Source organism: Heterodontus francisci, chromosome 19 (assembly GCF_036365525.1).
Source record: "Heterodontus francisci isolate sHetFra1 chromosome 19, sHetFra1.hap1, whole genome shotgun sequence".
Classification (NCBI taxonomy): Eukaryota; Metazoa; Chordata; class Chondrichthyes; order Heterodontiformes; family Heterodontidae; genus Heterodontus; species Heterodontus francisci.
Window position 1 is genome coordinate 10,960,324 of NC_090389.1, and position 18,615 is coordinate 10,978,938.

Sequence of the window (18,615 nt, forward strand, 5' to 3'; positions counted from 1 at the left end):
GTGACAGGTAATGTTTGTGGCATTTAAGTGCCAGGAGCCATCTGTTTCCAACAGGAGAAAGCCCAGTCATCTTCCCCTAACCTTCAATAGCTCCCCTATTGCCAAATCTACCATTATTAACGTTTTGGAGGTTACCATTGACTCGAAACTGATAGTATCAGCCACATTGACACTGTAGCTACTAGGAGCAGGTGAGCGGCTGGGTTCTGTGGCTCACCTCCTAACACCTTAGTCTCCACTATCAAGAAGGCTCAATTCTGGAGCTTGATGAAGTGCTTATCAACTACTCATCTGGATGGTGCAGATGCAACAACACTTAAGAAGGTCCTCAACACCATCCAGGACAGAGCAGACTGTTTAATTGGCGACCCTGCCCACCAAACTAAATATCCAGCACCAATTCACTGTGACTGCGTTGTGTTTTATCTGCAACCAAACAAACTTATTTTGACAAGCTGTGCCAGCTCTGTGACCTCTACCACCGTACAAGAGCAGCAATCACGGGGACACTATCACCTCCTGCTTACTCTCCAAGTTACAAAGCACTCTAAGCTGGACATAGATTTCTGTTCCTCATCGTCACTAGGTCAATAACCTGGAAGTATCTATTTAACACCGTCACCTTTTCAGGGCAACGAGACTTGGGCAATAAATATAGCTTTGCCAGCACCACCCACATTGTGAGATCATAAAAAGGGCTAACTTACATTTATATAGTGTCTTTCACAAACTCAGATCATCACAAAACACTTTGCAGCCAATGACATACTTTTTTTGGTGTAGTAACTGTTGTAATGTAAAGAACTGCAGAAGCTAATTTAGTGTCATAACGGCACAGAAGGAGGCCATTCGAGCCCATGCTGGGTCGCTGTAGAGCCATCCAATCAGTCCCATTCCCAGCTCTATCTCCGTAGCCCTGTAAGTTCATTTTCCTCAAATGCCCATCCACTTTCCTTTGACATCACTTATCATCTCCGATTCCATCACTCGTAGGTAGTAAGTTCCAGGTCATTACACTCGTTGCGTAAAATAGATCTTCCTCAAATCTCCCCCTGCATCTCTTGCCCAAAACCTAAAATCGGTGTTCCCTAGTCCTTACACCATCAGTTAATAGGAATAGCTTTTCTTTGTCTACCCTATCCAAATCTGCCAGAATCTTGTACATCACTATCAAATCTCCCTTCAGTCTCCTTTGCTCGAAGGAGAACAACCTCAGCTTCTCCAGCCTAACTTTGTAGCTAAACTTCCTCATCCCTGGAACCATTTTGGTACTTTTCCTCTGTATCCTCTCAAGGACCCTCACATCCTTCCTAAAGTGTGGTGACCAGAACTGGCGCAATACTCTGTGGCCACAACTGGAGCTTTATAAAGGTTCAGCGTAACCTCCCTGCTGAATCCCAAGATCCCATATGCTTTGCCAACTTCCATGTCAATATGTCCTGCCACCTTTAAAGATCTGTGCACATGAATCCCCAAGTCCCTCTGTCCCTGCACACTCTTTAGAACTGTGCCATTAAATCTACATTGCCACACTCTATCCCTTCCGCCAAAATGCATCACCTCACACTTGTCTGTATTAAATTCCATCTTCCGTTTGTCTTCCCATTCTGCTAGCCTATCTATGTCTGTTGCATTTGATTGGTATCATTCTCACTGTCTGCCACACCTCCAAGTTTGGTATCATCAGCGAATTGTGAAATTATATTCTGTATTCCAATGTCCAAGTCATTTATGCATATAAAAAAAAATTGGTCCCAGCACTGAACTGTGGGGAGCACTGCTGTCGACCATCCTGCAGTCTAAAAAGCAACTACTTACCACGACTCAGTGTTTTCTGTCCTAAAGCCAATTTTTCATCTAAACTGTCATTGATACTCCTATTCCATGAGCTTCAATTTTGGTAACCAGCCTTTTAAGTGGTACTTTGTTAGAGGCTTTCTTAAAATTCATATCGACAACATCCATGGCTTTCCCTTCATCAATCTTTTCTGTTACTTCATCAAAAAAATCAATTAGATTAGTCAAGCACAATCTGCCTTTTAAAATTCATGCTGGCTCTCCCTAATGAACACAGATCTCTCCAGTGCCTATTGATTTTTATTTCCTGATTATTGTTTCTAAAACCTTACTGACCGCAGATGTTAAACTGACCAGCCTGTAGTTATTAGGAATGTCCTTTTTCTCTTGAATAACATTTGCCACTCTCCAATCCTGTGGCAGCTCCCTCGTATCTAGGGAAGATTGGAAGATTATGGCAAGTCCTTCTGTTATCTCCACCCCCACTTTTAGCAACCTGGGATGCAAGCCATCTGGACCAGGTGACTTATCCACTCTAAGCATGGTCAGCCTTTCCAGTACACCCTGCCTATCAATTTGCACCTCATCCATTGCCTCTACCGTCTTCGCTTCTATGGATATTTTGTCAGCATCCTCTTAGTAAATACCGATACAAAGTACTCATTAAAGATTCTAGCCTTGCCCCGTGCCTCCATCCATATATCACCCTCTTTGTCCTTAATAGGTGCCACCCTGCCTCTTTCTACCTGCTTATTATTTATATGCCAGTAGAAGATTTTTGTGCTCCCTTTTATGTTAACTACCATTCTATTCTCATATTCTCTCTTTGCCAGTGGTATTTTCCTCTTCAGTTCCCTTCTCAACTTATTGTATTTGGCCTGGTTCTCAATTGAAGCATTCACCTGACGTGAATCATACACCACCTTTTTTTGTTCCATCATATATTCTGTCTCCCTTGTCAACCAAGGAGCCCCGGCCAGGAGTTGGCAATGTGTCCATCTGGTGTCCGTGGTAAACAATTTTGGGGTCCGTGACTGATAATTTCACAGATGAGAAGTTTCCCATTGGCTTCTTCAGACTGGCTTTTAAAATAAAATTTCAAGTGTCAGTTTCACAGCTGACAAGGCTGAACAGCATTTTTGAACTTCGGACAGATTTATAGTTTTCCGACCGATACCTTTTTTTTAAAAGTCTGCTGGAAAACCACGTATCTGTCCTAACTTCAAAAGCGCTGTTTCCTCTTAGCAATGGTCAGAGAGAAAGTGGGGGGGAACGGGGGAAGAGAGAGAGAGAGATTGGGGAGGAGATATAGAGAGGGAGATACAGAGAGTGGAGGAGACAGAGTGATTGGGGGTGTACAGAAAGTAAGAGTGGGAGAGACAGAGTGGGGGGGAGGTAGGGAAAGTCAGGGGAGGTAGAGAGAGTGGGGGGAGAGTGGGCGCAGGTAGAGAGAGCAAGACTGTGGAGGAGCGAGAGTGGGGGAAACAGAGAGAGAGAGAGAGAGAGAGGTGGGGGGCACAGAGAGAGAGAGGTGGGGGGCACAGAGAGAGAGAGAGGTGGGGGGACAGAGAGAGATGTGGAGGTGGAGATGTGGAGTAATCAGTTCAGCCATGAACTTAGTGAATGACGGAGCAGGCTCGAAGGGCCGACTGGCCTATTCCTGCTCCTAATTTCTATGTTCTCAACCTGTCTGCAGCCGTTAACACAATTGACCACACCATCGTCTTCCAACACCTCTCCACTCATCCAGCTGGGTGGAGCTGCACTGGCCTGGTTCCATTTTTATCTATCTAATTATAGCCAGAGTATCACTTTCAATGGCTTCTCTTCCCAAGGATCTATCCTTGGCCCCTCTTATTTCTCATCCACCTGCTGCTCCTCGGCAACGTCATCCGTGTTAATTTTCACATGTATGCTGGTGACACCAAGCTCTATCCCACCACCACCTCTCTTGACTCCTCCACCGTCTCTAAATTGTCAGACTGCTTATCCAACATCCAGTACTGGATGATCAGAAAGTTTCTCTAGCAAAACATTGGGAAAATTAAAGCCATTGCCTTCGGTCCCCGCTACAAACATTTCCTAGCTATCAAACTCCATTCCCTGGCAAGTGTGTAGGGCTGAACCAGACTGTTCACAACCTGAACAAGTTCTGATGAAAGGTCACTGACCTGAAACGTTAACTCTGCTTCTCTCTCCACAGATGCTGCCAGACCCACTGAACATTTCTAGCAATTTTTGTTTTTATTTCAGATTTTCAGCATCTGCAGTATTTTGCATTTATTTTATGTTTACAACCTGAGCTTCATATTTGACCTCGATGAGCTTCCAACCATATATCCGGACAACAAAAACCCCAAACGTAAAGGCAGTCAACCTTGGATAACAAAGGAAGTTAAGGATTGTGTAAGATTAAAAGAAAAGGCTTATAAATTTGCCAGAAATAGTAGTAAACCTGAGGATTGGGAGGATTTTAGAATACAGCAAAGGAGGACAAAGAAACTATAAAGAAAGGGAGAATAGAATATGAATGTAAGATAGCAAAAAATATAAAAATGGACTGTTAAAACTTCTACAGGTACGTAAAAAGGAAACATTTCGCTAAGACAAATGTGGGTCCATTACAGGCTGAGTCAGGAGAATTTATAATGGGGAATAGAGAAATGGCAGAGAAGCTAAATGATTACTTTGTGTATGTCTTCACTGAACAAGGTACAAGAAATCTCCCAGAATTAGAGATCCACGGGATTAGGGGGAATGAGGAATTGAAGGAAATTAGTATTAGTAAGAAGGTTGTATTGGAGAAATTAATGGGCCTGAAGGTTGATAAGTCCCCAGGACCTGATATTCTACATCCCAGAGTGTTGAAAGAGGTAGCTATGGAGATAGTGGATGCATTGGTGATCATCTTCCAAAATGCTCCAGATTCTGGAGTGGTTCCTGCAGATTGGAAGGTCGCAAATGTCGCCTCACTATTTAAGAAGGGAGGGAGAGAGAAAACAGGGAATTACAGACCTGTTAACCTTACATCAGTCATTGGGAATATGCTAGAATCTGTTCTAAAGGATGTGATAAATGGACACTTGGATAATCTGATTGGGCATAGTCAACATGGTTTTATGAATGGGAAATCATGTTTGACAAACCCGTTGGAGATTTTTGAGGATGTTACTAACAGAATTGATAAAGGGGAGTTGGTGGACGTGGTATACTTGGATTTTCAGAAGGTTTTTGATAAAGTCCCCCACAGGAGGTTGGTTAGCAAAATTAAAGCACATGGGATAGGAGGTAATATACTGGCATGGATTAAGGATTGGTTAACAGGCAGAAGGCAGAGAGTAGCAATAAACGGGTCATTCTCGCCTTGGCAGGCTGTGACTAGTGGGGTATTGCAAGGATCAGTGCTTGGGCCCCAGCTGTTCACAAAATATATCAATGATTTGGATGTGGGGACCAAATGTAGTATTTCCAAGTTTGCAGATGACGCAAAACTAGGTGGGAATTGTGTTGTGAGGAAGATGCAAAGCGGCTTCAAGGGGAGTTGGACAGACTTAGTGAGTGGGCAAGAATATGGCAGATGGAATATAACGTGGAAAAATGTGAGGTTATCCACTTTGGTAGGAGGAACAGATGTGCAGAGTATTTCTTAAATGTTAAGAGATTAGAAAGTGTAGATGTACAAAGGGACCTGGGTATCCTTGTTAGTAAGTCACTGAAAGCTAACATGCAGGTGCAGCAAGCAGTTAGGAAGGCTAATGGTATGTTGGCCTTTATCGCAAGAGAATTTGAGTACAGGAGTAGTGAAGTCTTCAATTGTTAGTTAGACCGCACTTGTGCAGTTTTGGTCCCCTTACCTTAGGAAGGATATTATTGCCATAGAGGGAGTGCAACGAAGGTTCACCAGACTCCTTCCTGGGATGGCGGGACTGTCCTGTGAACAGAGATTGGGGAAACTGGGCCTGTATTCTCCAGAGTTTTGAAGAATGAGAGGTGATCTCATTGAAACCTACAAAAGACATGAAGGGATTGACAGGGTAGATGCAGCTAAGATGGTTGGGGAGTGTAGAACCAGAGGACACAATTTCACAAGGGGGAAGCCACTTAGAACAGAGATGAGGTGAAATTTCTTTACTCAGATGGTTATGAATCTTTGGAATTCTCTACCCCAGAAGGCTGTGGAAGTTCAGTCATTGAGTATGTTGAAAGCAGAGATTGACAGATTTCTAAATACAAATGACATAAGGGGATATGAGGATAGTGTGGGGAAAAAGGCATTGAAGTGGATGATCAGCCATGACCATATTGAATAGCGGGCAGGCTCGATGGGCTGAATGGCCTACTCCTGCTCCAATGTTCCTATCCATGCCATCACTAAGACTGCCTATTTCTACCTCTGTAATGTTGGCCATCTCCGCCCTTGTCTCAGCTCATCTGCTGCTGAAATCCTCATCCATGCCTTTGTTGCATATAGACTTGACTATTCCAATGCACTCCTGGCTGACCTTGCACATTCTATCCAACTAAACCTTGAGGTCATCCAAAACGTAGCTGCCCATGTCCTTAATTGCATCAAGTCGCATTCACCTATCGCCTCTGCGCTTGCTACATTGCTACATTAGCTCCCAGTCAAGCAATGCCTCAATTAAAAAAATTCTGGATCTTGTTTTCAAGGCCCTCCATGGTTTCACTCCGCCTTATCTCTATAATCTCCTCAGTCCCACAACCCTTCGAAATGTCTGCACTCATCTGTCATGCTAGGCCCCCAGCTGCCAAAATGAGGCACATTAATTTTGTCATGAACACTGATTTTAAACTATTGCTGGAGCGAGGAAAGGACTTGTTAAACAGATCAGCCGTGGATGGAAAAGACATTTGCATATTAACAGACAGTGCTTGAAAGGGCAAAGGACCATTCCCTGACACATTCAACCCACAATGGACCTTGATCACCAGGTATTGTGTGTAAGAGGAGCATTTCAGAGACTGCTAAGGTGATACATTTCAGGACTGGTGAGACCAGCTGGTCACATGACTAACTGGCTGTTCCAGGATTTTTTGAACTCGCCACAGAGAGTTTGAACTGAGAAAGACTGTTTGCTCCTGGACTGAGAAAGGTCTCTCCTGTCTGCTCCCATCTCTTTCTCACAAGCCTCTGAATCCACTGAAGACACATGAAACCTAAGAGAGAAAAGTCTCCAATAGCGAACAAGGTTTAAGAAGAATACTGGGCCCCAACGAAATGCAAGATCTACCTACAATCAAGGACTCTTTAGGGAGTTCGAAGAACTGTAACAAAACCTCTTTAGATATTGCCTGAAACTTTTCCACTTTTATTTTTCTTCTCTTTTCTGCCTCTGTTTGCATGTGTGTATTGCGTATGCATGCTAGCGTGGGCGTGCCGTGTATCCGTAGATATCAACCGAACTAGAGTTTAAGTTTAATAAATTTCAACCTTTCTTCTTTAAACCTAAGAAAACCTGTTTGTGCTGGTTTCTTTGCCTTATGATTGGAAAGTGGTGAAAGAGGATTCACCAGGGTGAGCTAAAAACAGTGTGTTTAAAATTAAACCCTGTTATGGTAAGACCAGGTGAAGGCTGAGAGGAACCCCTAGACCCCTTTGTTACCTGGTCATAACACTTCTATTTCTAACATCTTGAGCATGCCCAATTTTAATTGCGCCATCATTAGTGGCCGTGCCTTCAGCTGCCTGGGCCCAAAGCTCTGGAAGTCCCTCTCTGTCTGTCTTTACTCTTTTCAGGTGTTCCTTTAAACCTACCTCTTTGACCAAGCTTTTGGCCATCTGCCCTAATATCACTTTATGTGGCTCGGTGGCAATTTTTTCTTCACAGCAAGTGAAGTGCCTTGGGACATTTTATTACATTAAAAGCACTGTATAAATTTAAGTTGTTGTAACCTTTAACTTTTTTCTGTTTTTTCCTGATGCCATCTTAGTCTCCACTGACACACTACCTTTGCTAAGCTCTCTGTGCCTTCCTGACCCATTCTCTTATTTTTAGACGAATTGCTACTCTGCTGTACAGCCTTGAAATTTCTCTTACTGCTTTTGAATTTACCTTTTCCTGAGTTCTCCTGACCGAAGAGCCATTCTCCTAACCATGCACTATTGAATATTTAGTACAGACCTCCCACCATATCCTTTCATGGCAACCTGGAATATCTGAGGGAACAGCCTAGAAATTCTAATTTCAAGACTTGTGAATCTGAATCTGGCTCTTATTTCTCATTCAATACATGTCTCATGGGCTGGTTCTCACCCTAACTGGTATGGTGGAGCCTGTGGGCTAGTGGCAGTATGCCTTTTGCCAGATTCATACAGACGGGTGCAAGTGGAGGTAGTGCAGGGCCACGGGAAAGGTAAAATAAAGATGTGAGGTCTTGAAGTTTCTGTCTTGTTGATTGAATTCTGTGATTTCTGACCATATTGAGCATGTTCTGGTTCCACACTGGAGAGATTTGAGGATAAGTGCAACAGGATTGCATTGAAGAACATCATTAGGTCAATGTTATTATTGAAGAAGGTTCTGAAGAAAGGGTCACTGACCTGAATCGTTAACTCTGCTTCTTTCTCCACAGATGCTGCCAGACCAACTGAGTATTTCCAGCATTTCTTGTTTTTATTTCATTATTGATCTATGATCTGCCTTCAAAAGTGGAGCCTATTGTACTGATAACCTACAATCAGGAGCTTAACCTTATTAGAACAGACTAATTTTTGCTTTAAGTCTTTGAGCAGTTTAGATGTTTTTGATTTTACAATTCTATTGGATAGTGAAGGTAAATAAATCTATGTGAAAGTCATTTACTGAAGACTGGACAATATGATATATGCTATAATAGACCAGTGTCTCCCAATAGACAAGAGGGAGGACAGGTTGAGGTCACATCCTTGCTTTACCTTTCCCTGGGCCCTGTGCTTCCCTGCTCAGAGCATAATGGTGGTCTACTTGTGCCCATCTGTATCAACCTGGCAAAAGACATGCTGCCACTAACCCACATGTTGAATACTGAATAAGAAGTAAGTCAGATTCAGATTCTCATTCCTTGAAATTAATAGTTCTAGGGTGTTCCCTTAGATATTCTAAGCTGTCTGAAAGGATATGTTGAGAGGGTGGTAATAAATATTCAATAGTGCAGGAGTAGGGGAATTGCTCTTTAGGTCATTGATTCTCCTGCAATGAATGGGGAAGCAAAACTGCAAGCAAATATTAGCTGTGATGGAAGCTGCATGTCTTCATTCAATAAGTATTTGGGTTTCTGTCTAATCAATACCCATTTGCTCTTCCACAGCTGATAAACCAAGTATTGAACCGAGTGACGGCTGAAAAGAACCTCTTTGACCGTGTTGTCAATCTGCGCTTACCTGGTGAGTAGTGTCCTCTTTCATCTTCAAAAAAGGCTTTTTCGATGTTAATACAGGGTATATTCCTTTGGTTTGGCTAATAGCTATTATCAAAACTATTAGACATATCCATACATTAACTGCTGCAATACACTTAGCCGCTTGAAGCATATTCTGTCTCCACTTAAGACTGTGGTTACAGTATTGTGTGTGTAGAGTGCAAATTCCCCACCCTGGATAGGATTGTGTGTGTATCTTGGGACGTTTTACTATGTTAAAAGTGTTATATAAATGCAAGTGTTGTTACTGGCAGAACGCTCCAATCCTGAAGCATATAACACGAGTGCGTTACTACATTAAAACATGCCATCCAACCTATTATACTCCTGAAAAACCAGTGGAAGCAACAATTAAACTGACATGTAACCTAGTGTAAAATTCTGGAAGAGGTAAAGCACCAGAGCAGTGAAGTAATCTAAAATCGCACAGCGGCTTAAAGAGTGGCTAGAGGCTGCTTTTGCGGCCCGTTCTTGATTCACGTTAGGCCCTGATCTTGCACTGTTTGCATTAATGCAAATCTGTGTAGTATGTTGGTGGCTGGGGTCTCAGTAAACAGGAGAAATTAATGTATTATGTATGTTTTCTTTTCCACCCCTCTCTGCAGGTTTGGAGAGTGTGGATCATTATCCAATCCTTGTGGCTGTGACAGGAATTCTTGTCCGAATCCTGGTTGACTCTGACGTTCAGGGGTAAGAAACAGTGGGGCGAGGGTTTGAGCAAGAGCCATGTTGGATCTTATGTGACACTTTAAATGGTCAGTGTTGACTACCCTTTCTCATGTTTTGCTACTCAACTCAGCAAGTTTACAAATATCAGCCTGTAAAAGTAATTGCTCAGTAAGTCCTAGTTAAAGAGAAATCTGGACAAACTCAGGGTGAGATAAACCTGAGGTTTGGGTCCATTATTCACAGTGTATCCTGAGAGTGAATTTTAGGAAGGCCATAATGTCAGAACTTTAACAGAGGCCAGGGATACCGACACAGACCTCACCCCCTGGCCTGCCAACCCCACGCATGCGCACATGCAAGCTTAAAGCCTGCTGACATAATTAAGTAAAATGAACACGGAGCATTACAATTGCATGTATTGCACACTGAATTAAATTTAAATAATAATAACTAATATATGTAGTAAAATAACAAGTATCAACAATTTAAAGCCACTGTACCCACCCATGGGCATTTTGAATTGGTGGATGGTGGTGGGTGTGGTGATGAGGACAATGCTGGGATCTTTTTTCACGGGCACTTGCTGACCTGGAAATGGTTTTCAATGACTGACATAGATATTAGGAAATGAGGCTGGTAGGAAAACATCGCATAACATTGAGGGCAACGTCATAAGGATAAGGGACAGGTCCGATATGATCTTCTTTTGCGGGCACTCGCCAACCTGGCAATGATTTCATGACTGACATTTAACCAATGAGGCTGGTAGGGTGGCCAATTGGTACAGCTCAGCTTCTGATTGGTTGATTTTGATATAATTCATTTTAAATCATCTCCACATTGGTTGGTGAGTGCCCGCGAATGAACAGATCTTCCCCTCAGGCTGGACTGCAGTGTTGCAAACTTCAAAATGCCGGACTTAAGGGCATCTGCTACTGGAATGGGGCCAGATGCATTGAAATCCGGACTGAATGGTACAAAGCCGGACGAATGGCCACCCTAAACAAAGCCCTGACAGAATCAGTGCCAGATTGACAGGTTCAGCCCCATCCCCCTTACTAATTTGCTTTAAACCCCCGCTTAAGAATTATCATTGGGCCTTTTGGACGAAGCTTTGCACACATCTCAACTGCTTTAGTGAAATGCTCACTGTTTATTGTCTGCACACTGCCAGTCACTGCACTTCAAAGTAATTAACTGGTTATGATATTGTCTCAACCACTTTGAATGATTTGTGATTACCAGAAACGAGCATCTTGTCCAGCCAGCTAATGGGATATTATTGGACAATGGCATGAAAGACTCTGCCCTCAGAATATATTTGCATATTAAACCCTCCTTTTCGTCAATAGGTACAAAACACAGATACATATTAATGCCTTTAACATACCAGACGAATGTATATTCTCATCAGCTTGAAAGAAACTGCTAACAGGAACCAACAAAGAATCCAATAAGGAACGCAAAAGTAGTCCACCACTGACTAAAGCCCTTCATGGTTCATTTTTGTCTGGCTGCTGTGCACAAGGCCATAATCAGTGTTTTTAATTTTTTTTTATTTATTCATTCACGGGATGTGGGCGTCTCTAACAAGGTAATGAATTTATTGCCCATCCTTAATTGTTCTTGAAAATGTGGTGGTGAGCTGCCTTCTTGAACTGCTGTAGTCTGTGAGGTAAAGATACTCCAATGCGGTTAGAATCACAGAAGCACAGAATTTTTACAGTGCAGAAGCAGGCCACTCAGCCCATCGTGTCTTCACCAGTTCCCTGAATGAGCAATTCACCTAGTGCCACTCCAGCACCTTCAACTCCGAACCCTGCACATTCTTCCTTTTCATATAACTGTCTAATTCCCTTTTGAATGCTTCAATTGAACCTGCTTCCACCACACACTCAGGCAGTGCATTCCAGAACTTACTGGATTTTCACTGTGTGAAAGTTTTCCTCATGTTGCTTTTGTTTCTTTTACCAATTACTTTAAATCTGTGCCCTCTCGTTCTCAATCCTTTCACGTGTGGGAACTGTTTCTCCCTATCTACTCTATTCAGACCCCTCATGATTTTGAATACCTCTATCAAATCTCCTTTCAGCCTTCTCTTCTCCAAAGAAAACAGTCCCAACTTCCCCAATCTATCTTCATATTGGAAGTTTCTAATCACTGGAACCATTCTCGTGAATCTTTTCTGTACCCCCTCTAACGCCTTTGCATCCTTCCTAAAGTGCGGCGCCCAGAACTGGACACAATACTCCAACTGAGGCTGAACTAGTGTCTTATACAAGTTCAACATAACCTCCTTGCTATTGAACTCTATACCCCTATTAATCAAGCCCTGGATTACGTAGTTAGCTCAATTATCACCAGTAACCTGTCCCTAGATGCAGAAATCAACAAGCGCATGGGAAAGGCTTCCACTGCTATGTCCAGACTGGCCAAGAGAGTGTGGGAAAATGGCGCACTGACATGGAACACAAAAGTCCGAGTGTATCAGGCCTGTGTCCTCAGTACCTTGCTCTATGGCAGCGAGGCCTGGACAACATATGTCAGCAAAGAGCGACGTCTCAATTCATTCCATCTTCGCTGCCTCCGGAGAATACTTGGCATCAGGTGGCAGGACCGTATCTCCAACACAGAAGTCCTCGAGACGGCCAACGTCCCCAGCTGATGCACACTACTGAGTCAGCGGCGCTTGAGATGGCTTGGCCATGTGAGCCGCATGGAAGATGGCAGGATCCCCAAAGACACATTGTACAGCGAGCTCGCCACTGGTATCAGACCCACCGGCCGTCCATGTCTCCGCTTTAAAGACGTCTGCAAACGTGACATAAAGTCCTGTGACATTGATCACAAGTCATGGGAGTCAGTTGCCAGCGATCGCCAGAGCTGGCGGGCAGCCATAAAGGTGGGGCTAAAGTGTGGCGAGTTGAAGAGACTTAGCAGTTGGCAGGAAAAAAGACAGAAGCGCAAGGGGAGAGCCAACTGTGTAACAGCCCCGACAAACAAATTTTTCTGCAGCACCTGTGGAAGAGCCTGTCAGTCTAGAATTGGCCTTTATAGCCACTCCAGGCACTGCTCCACACACCACTGACCACCTCCAGGCGCTTACCTATTGTCTCTCATGATAAGGAGGCCAAAGAAGAAGAAGGATACTGTATGCTTTATTAACTGCTCCCTCAACCTGTCCTGCCACCTTCAATGACTTATGCACATATACACCCACGTCCCTCTGCTCCTGCACCCCATTTAGAATTGTACTCTTTATTTTATTTTGTCTCTCCATGTTCTTCCTACCAAACTGTATCACTTCACATTTCTCTGCATTGAACATCATCTGCCATCTGTCCACCCATTCCACCAAATTGTCCGTCTTTTTGAAGTTCTACACTATCTTCCTCACAGTTCACAATGTTTCCAAGTTTCATATCATCTGCAAGGTTTGTAATTGTGCCCTGTACACCAAGGTCTAGGTCATTAATATATATCAGAAAAAGGAAGGGTCCCAACACTGACTTCTGGGGCACTCCACTACAAACCTTCCTCCAGCCTGAAAAACATCCATTAACTCTTTGTTTTCTATCACTCAGTCAATTCTGTATCCATGTTGCTACTGTCCCTTTTATTCCACGAGCTATAATTTTGCTCACAAGTCTGTTGCGTGGCATTGTGTCAAATCCCTTTTGGAAGTCCATTTCGCCACATCGGCTGCATTACCCTCATCAGCCCTCTCTGTTACCTCTTCAATAAAACTCCAGAAAGTTAGTTAAATATGATTTTCCCTTAAGGAATCCATGCTGGCTTTCTTCAATTAGCACATATTTGTCCAACTGACAATTAATTTTGTCCTGAATTAATCTTTCTAGATGTTTCCCCACCACCGCAGTTAAACTGACTGTAGTTGCTGGGTTTAACTTCACACCCTTTTTTGAACCAGGGTGTAACGTTTGCAATTCTCCAGTCCGTTGGCACCACCCCCGAGTCACCTCCAGTGTCATGCAGGCCCCCACCTGCCAAGCATAAGGCATATTAATTTTGCCACATGGACATTAAATTTCAAATTGTTGTTGAAGTGAAGAAAGGACTTGCTTTAAAGAATTGCCAGATCTTGGCTGGAAAGACATTTGCACATTAACAGACAGTATTTGGAAGGACAAAACAGCCATTTCCTGACGCAGTCAACCCTCAATGGACTTTTGATCACCAGATGTTGAAGGTGGGGAGGCTTGTATTCCAGGTTCACTGCTAAGTTGGCTGAATACATAAATGGCCATGGTCAAATTAGCTAGTCACATGACTAACCTGCAGGGCAGCATGAGTTTTTTGAATTTGTTCAAACAATTTGGGCAGAAAGCAGAATGCTCCTGGACTGAGAAGATCTCTCCTGGCTGGCTCGCCACAGCCTCTCCTGTCTGCCTGCTCCCATCTCTTTCTCATGGGATTCCAGATCCACTGAAGACACATGAACCCCAAGAGAGAAAAGTCTCCTACAGCAAACAAGGTTGAAGAAGAATACTGGGCCCCAACGAAAAGCAAGGACACTACAGTGAGCTCGAAGAACCGTAACACAAAAAACTTCCTCAGATATTGCCTCAAACTTTTCCATTTTATTTCTTCTGTTTCCTTTCTGTCTCTATCTGCATGTGTGTATTGCATATGCATGCTAGCGTGGGTGCGTCGTGTATCCGTAGGCGTCAACTGAATTAGAGTTTAAGCTTAATAAAATTTCACTTTTCTTTAAACCTAAGAAAACCTGTTTGTGCTGGTTTCTTTGCCTTATAATTGGAAAGTAGTGAAAAAGGGATTCAACAAGGGGGAGCTGAAAACACTGTTTAAAATTAAACCCTGTTACAGTAAGACTAGGTGAAGGCTAAAAGGAAACCCTAGACCTCTTTCTCACCTGGTCATAACACTAAAAAAGACTGAAATATTATGACCAGTGCGTCTCATTTGCTCCTGGTGCCTTATCCTTTTTAAGTACAGACAGCCTATCCAACACCTGCTCCTTATCAATTTTAAACCCTTCCAGTGTCTGAATTACCTCCTCTTTCACCATTGCCTGGGTTGCATCTTCTTCCTTGGTGAAGACTGATACAAAGTATTCATTTAATACCTCAGCTATGCCTTCTGCCTCCATGCGCAAATCCCCTTGTTGGCCCCTAATCAGCCCCACTCCCCTGTTTACCACCCTTTTAATATTTATGTCTGTAGAAAACTTTGGGATTCCCTTTAATGTTAGCTGCCCATCTCTTTTCATGCTCTCTCTTTGCTTTTCGTATTTGCTTATTCACTTCCCCTCTGAACTTTCTATATTCAGCCTGGTTCTCAATAGTATTCTCTACCTGGCATCCATCATAAGTACACTTTTTCATCTATGTTTTAATCTCTGTCTCTTTTGTCATCCAGGGAGCTCTGGATTTGTTTATCGTACCTTTCCCCTTCGAGGGGACATAGCTTGACTGTGCCTGAACTATCTCCTCTTTGAAGGTAGCCCCATTGTTCAGCTACCATTTTTCCTGCAAACCTTTGACTCTAATTTATTCGTCCCAGATCCATCCTTAGCCCATTGAATTCGGCTTTCCCCCAGTTAATTGTTCTTACTCTGGGTTGTTCTTTATCCTTTTCCATTGTCAGCCAAAAGCTTATGATACAATGATCACTGTCCCCTAAATATTCTCCTGCTGACATTTAGGGAGGGAGTTCCTGGATTTTGACCCAACGATGATGAACAAATGGTGATATATTTCCAAGTCAGGATGGTGTGTGATGTGGAGGTGTTGGTGTTCCCATGCGTCTGCTGCGCTTGTCCTTATTGGTGGTAGAGGTTGCAGGTTTGGGAGATGCTGTCGAAGAAACCTCTGTGAATTACTGCTTTGCATCTTGTAGGTGGTACATATGGCAACTATGGCATGCTGATAGTGAAGGATGTGAATGTTTAAGGTGGCGAATGGAGTGCCATCAAGTAGGCTGCTTTCTCCTGGATGGTGTTGAGCTTCTTGAGTGTTGTTGGAGCTGCGCCCATCCAGCCAAGTGGAGAGTATTCCACCACAGTGCTGATTTGTGCCTTGTAAGTGGTGGAAAGACTTTGAGAAGTCAGAAGGTGCACTGCAGAATACCCAACCTCTGACATGCTCTTGCATCCACAGTATTTATATGGCTAATCTAGTTAAGTTTCTGGTAAATGGTGATCACCATGATATTGGTGATTGGGGATTTGACAATGCTAATGCCATTAAATGTCAAGGGGAGGTGGTTAGACTCTATCTTGTTGGGGATGGTCATTGCCTGTCGCCGACATGGTGCGAATGTTGCTTGCTACTTATTAACCCAAGCTTGAAAGTTCTCCAGGCCTTGCTGCATTAGGGCACAGACTTCTTTATTAACTAAAATATGAATGGAACTGAATGCTGTGCTATCATCAGTGAACATCCCCACATCTGACTTTATGTTGGAAGGAAGGTCATTGATGAAGCAGCTGAAGATAGTTGGGCCTAAGACACTACCATGAGAAACTCCTTAGGGATGTTCTGGGGCTGGGATGATTCGCCTTCAACTACCACACCATTTTCCTTTTTGCTATGTATGACTTCAGCTAGTGGATAGCTTCCTCGTTGCCCACCCCACCCAGCCCGATTCCCATTAACTTCAATTTTGCTAGGGCTCCTTGATGTCACATTCAATCAAATGCTGCCTTGGTGCCAAAGGCAGTCACTCTCACCTCCCCTCTGGATTTCAGCTCTTTTGTCCATGTTTGGCCCAAAGCTGTAATGCAATCTGGAATCGAGTGTTCATTGTGGAACCCAAACTGAGCATCGGTGAGCAGTTTATTTGTGAGTAAGTGCCACTGATGGCACTGTCAGTGTCACTGTCCATCGCTGATGATTGAGAGTAGACTGATGGGGCAGTAATTGGGTAGATTTGATTGTCCTGCTTTTTGTGGAAAGGGTGTACTCGCAAAATTTTGCACTTTGTTGGGTAGATGCCAGTATTGTAACTGTATTGAAACAACTTGGGTAGAGGCACAGCTAGTTCTGGAGCACAAGTCTATAGCTGGGATCTTATCAAGGCCCATAGCCTTTTCTGTATCCAGTGCCTTCAGCCATTTATTAATTTCAGGTGGAATGTATCAAATTGGCTGAAGGCGAGCATCTGTGATGGCGGGGACCTCAGATGGAGTCTGAGGTGGATCATTCACTCGGCACTTCTGGCTGACGATGGTTGGAACTGCTTCAGTACATCTTCCCCATTACTCTCGTAATCTGCACATGATGATAAACTCTGCCATTTTTCTTACTGTGATGCTGGACCCACTGTTATTTGCAAGAGAGGAACGGATAAATAAAGATGCAAGGTTTGCTACATTCTCATCCTTTGGTACGATGCCCAACTCCAGTGCTCTGTGGAAGGTTAGAGCTGATGCATCCTCAGTTTCCCTTTCTGTTTCTTTTAATACCATCAGATGTGGGCTATCTGATCCCTGGGGATTTTCCCAGCTTCAATCACATTACTTTATCTGCTTTGATTCTCTGTTTAAATTAATCTCTCAAGTTTTTCCTCTTCATTAATCTCCTTTTGTAAGCATTAATGCATCCAAATTGAACAGACACTCAGAACATAATCGGCACAAACTTTGAATTAGGTTAATTATTTTCTGCAAGTAACCTTGATTTGTGAAAAGAGTAAAGCTCTCCCTTAAAAATCACAATGTGCTGTCAAACTTGACTGCTTAGTATAGTCTCTCAGTCCATCCCAATTTACAGACCTTTCCTTTGTGAGGTGAGATTTTAGCTGAGACTTGAGCATCACTTGCAGGAAACATTTGCTAGAATACAGGATCGAGAGTTCTGGCAACTTTTAATTGCATATGGACAGTAGCCAGTACACTGGTACTGCTGCAATGATTGAGTGCTTCCGCTGGCATGAGTAACCATGATGCTGTTATCTTGTGACACAAGGAATAGACTTGGCCTTACAACAGAATAGTGTCTGTAACCCTCCAGGCTTTCTATGGTTGTGGGCATGGTTGCTATCAGTGAGATAATACGGCAAAGGAAATCACTGTCGACAAAGTAAATTAAATGCGAGTGATCAACACAAATTATAAAACAGGTTCCCATGGTGAATGAAGAAAAGATAGAAAATGCTGGAAACACTCTGCAGACCAGGCAGCATCTGTGGAAAAAGAAACCGATCTGAAAACGTTAACTCCGTCAGGTACTGCCTGACCCGCTGAGTGTTTCCAGCATTTTTCATTTCAGATTTCCATCATCTGCAGTATTTTGCTTTTTGTTTTCCTTCGATGAATGGCTCTTTACAAATGTATTAACCACATCCCCTTGCCATTCATAAAACATCTGATTTTCTCAATGTTCTTTGGCTGTCCTCTGTTATCCACCATTCCCTGGCTAAGTGACATGCTTGCAGGCTGCTGCCAATGCTGTTTAGAGGTGCAGGAGTGGAGTGTTTGCGCCTTACTGGTGATAACTGCCTCACTCTGACTGAGTAACTAGCTGTGGCCATTTAGTATTCCAGCATTCTGTATCACTCGAACCATTGTGACATGTGGAATTTATATGCTTCAATTTATCTCTGCTGCTGGTGATTCCTTTATGTAATGGGTGCCTCTGTATCTGCTGTTTCATCTGGATTTAGTTAAAGTCTCTATCACCTATAATGTCCATACCAACACTGTAGCTTTTCTCATTTCCTTCACACAGTGCTCCTGACTGCAGAGAA

At 43.2% G+C, this 18,615-nt stretch overlaps 1 protein-coding gene across 4 annotated transcripts in view; it reads left to right on the forward strand.

Annotated features, from left to right (window-relative positions):
• Window positions 1-18,615, forward strand: part of LOC137379949 (E3 ubiquitin-protein ligase RNF123) — a 536,536-nt gene that overhangs the window by 306,461 nt on the left and 211,460 nt on the right. For all 4 annotated transcript variants that reach the window (XM_068051365.1, XM_068051363.1, XM_068051364.1 and 1 more), the window contains 2 exons: window positions 9,106-9,181; window positions 9,822-9,906. In XM_068051365.1, coding sequence (XP_067907466.1) covers window positions 9,106-9,181; window positions 9,822-9,906 — 161 coding nt within the window. The remainder of the gene's footprint in view (window positions 1-9,105; window positions 9,182-9,821; window positions 9,907-18,615) is intronic.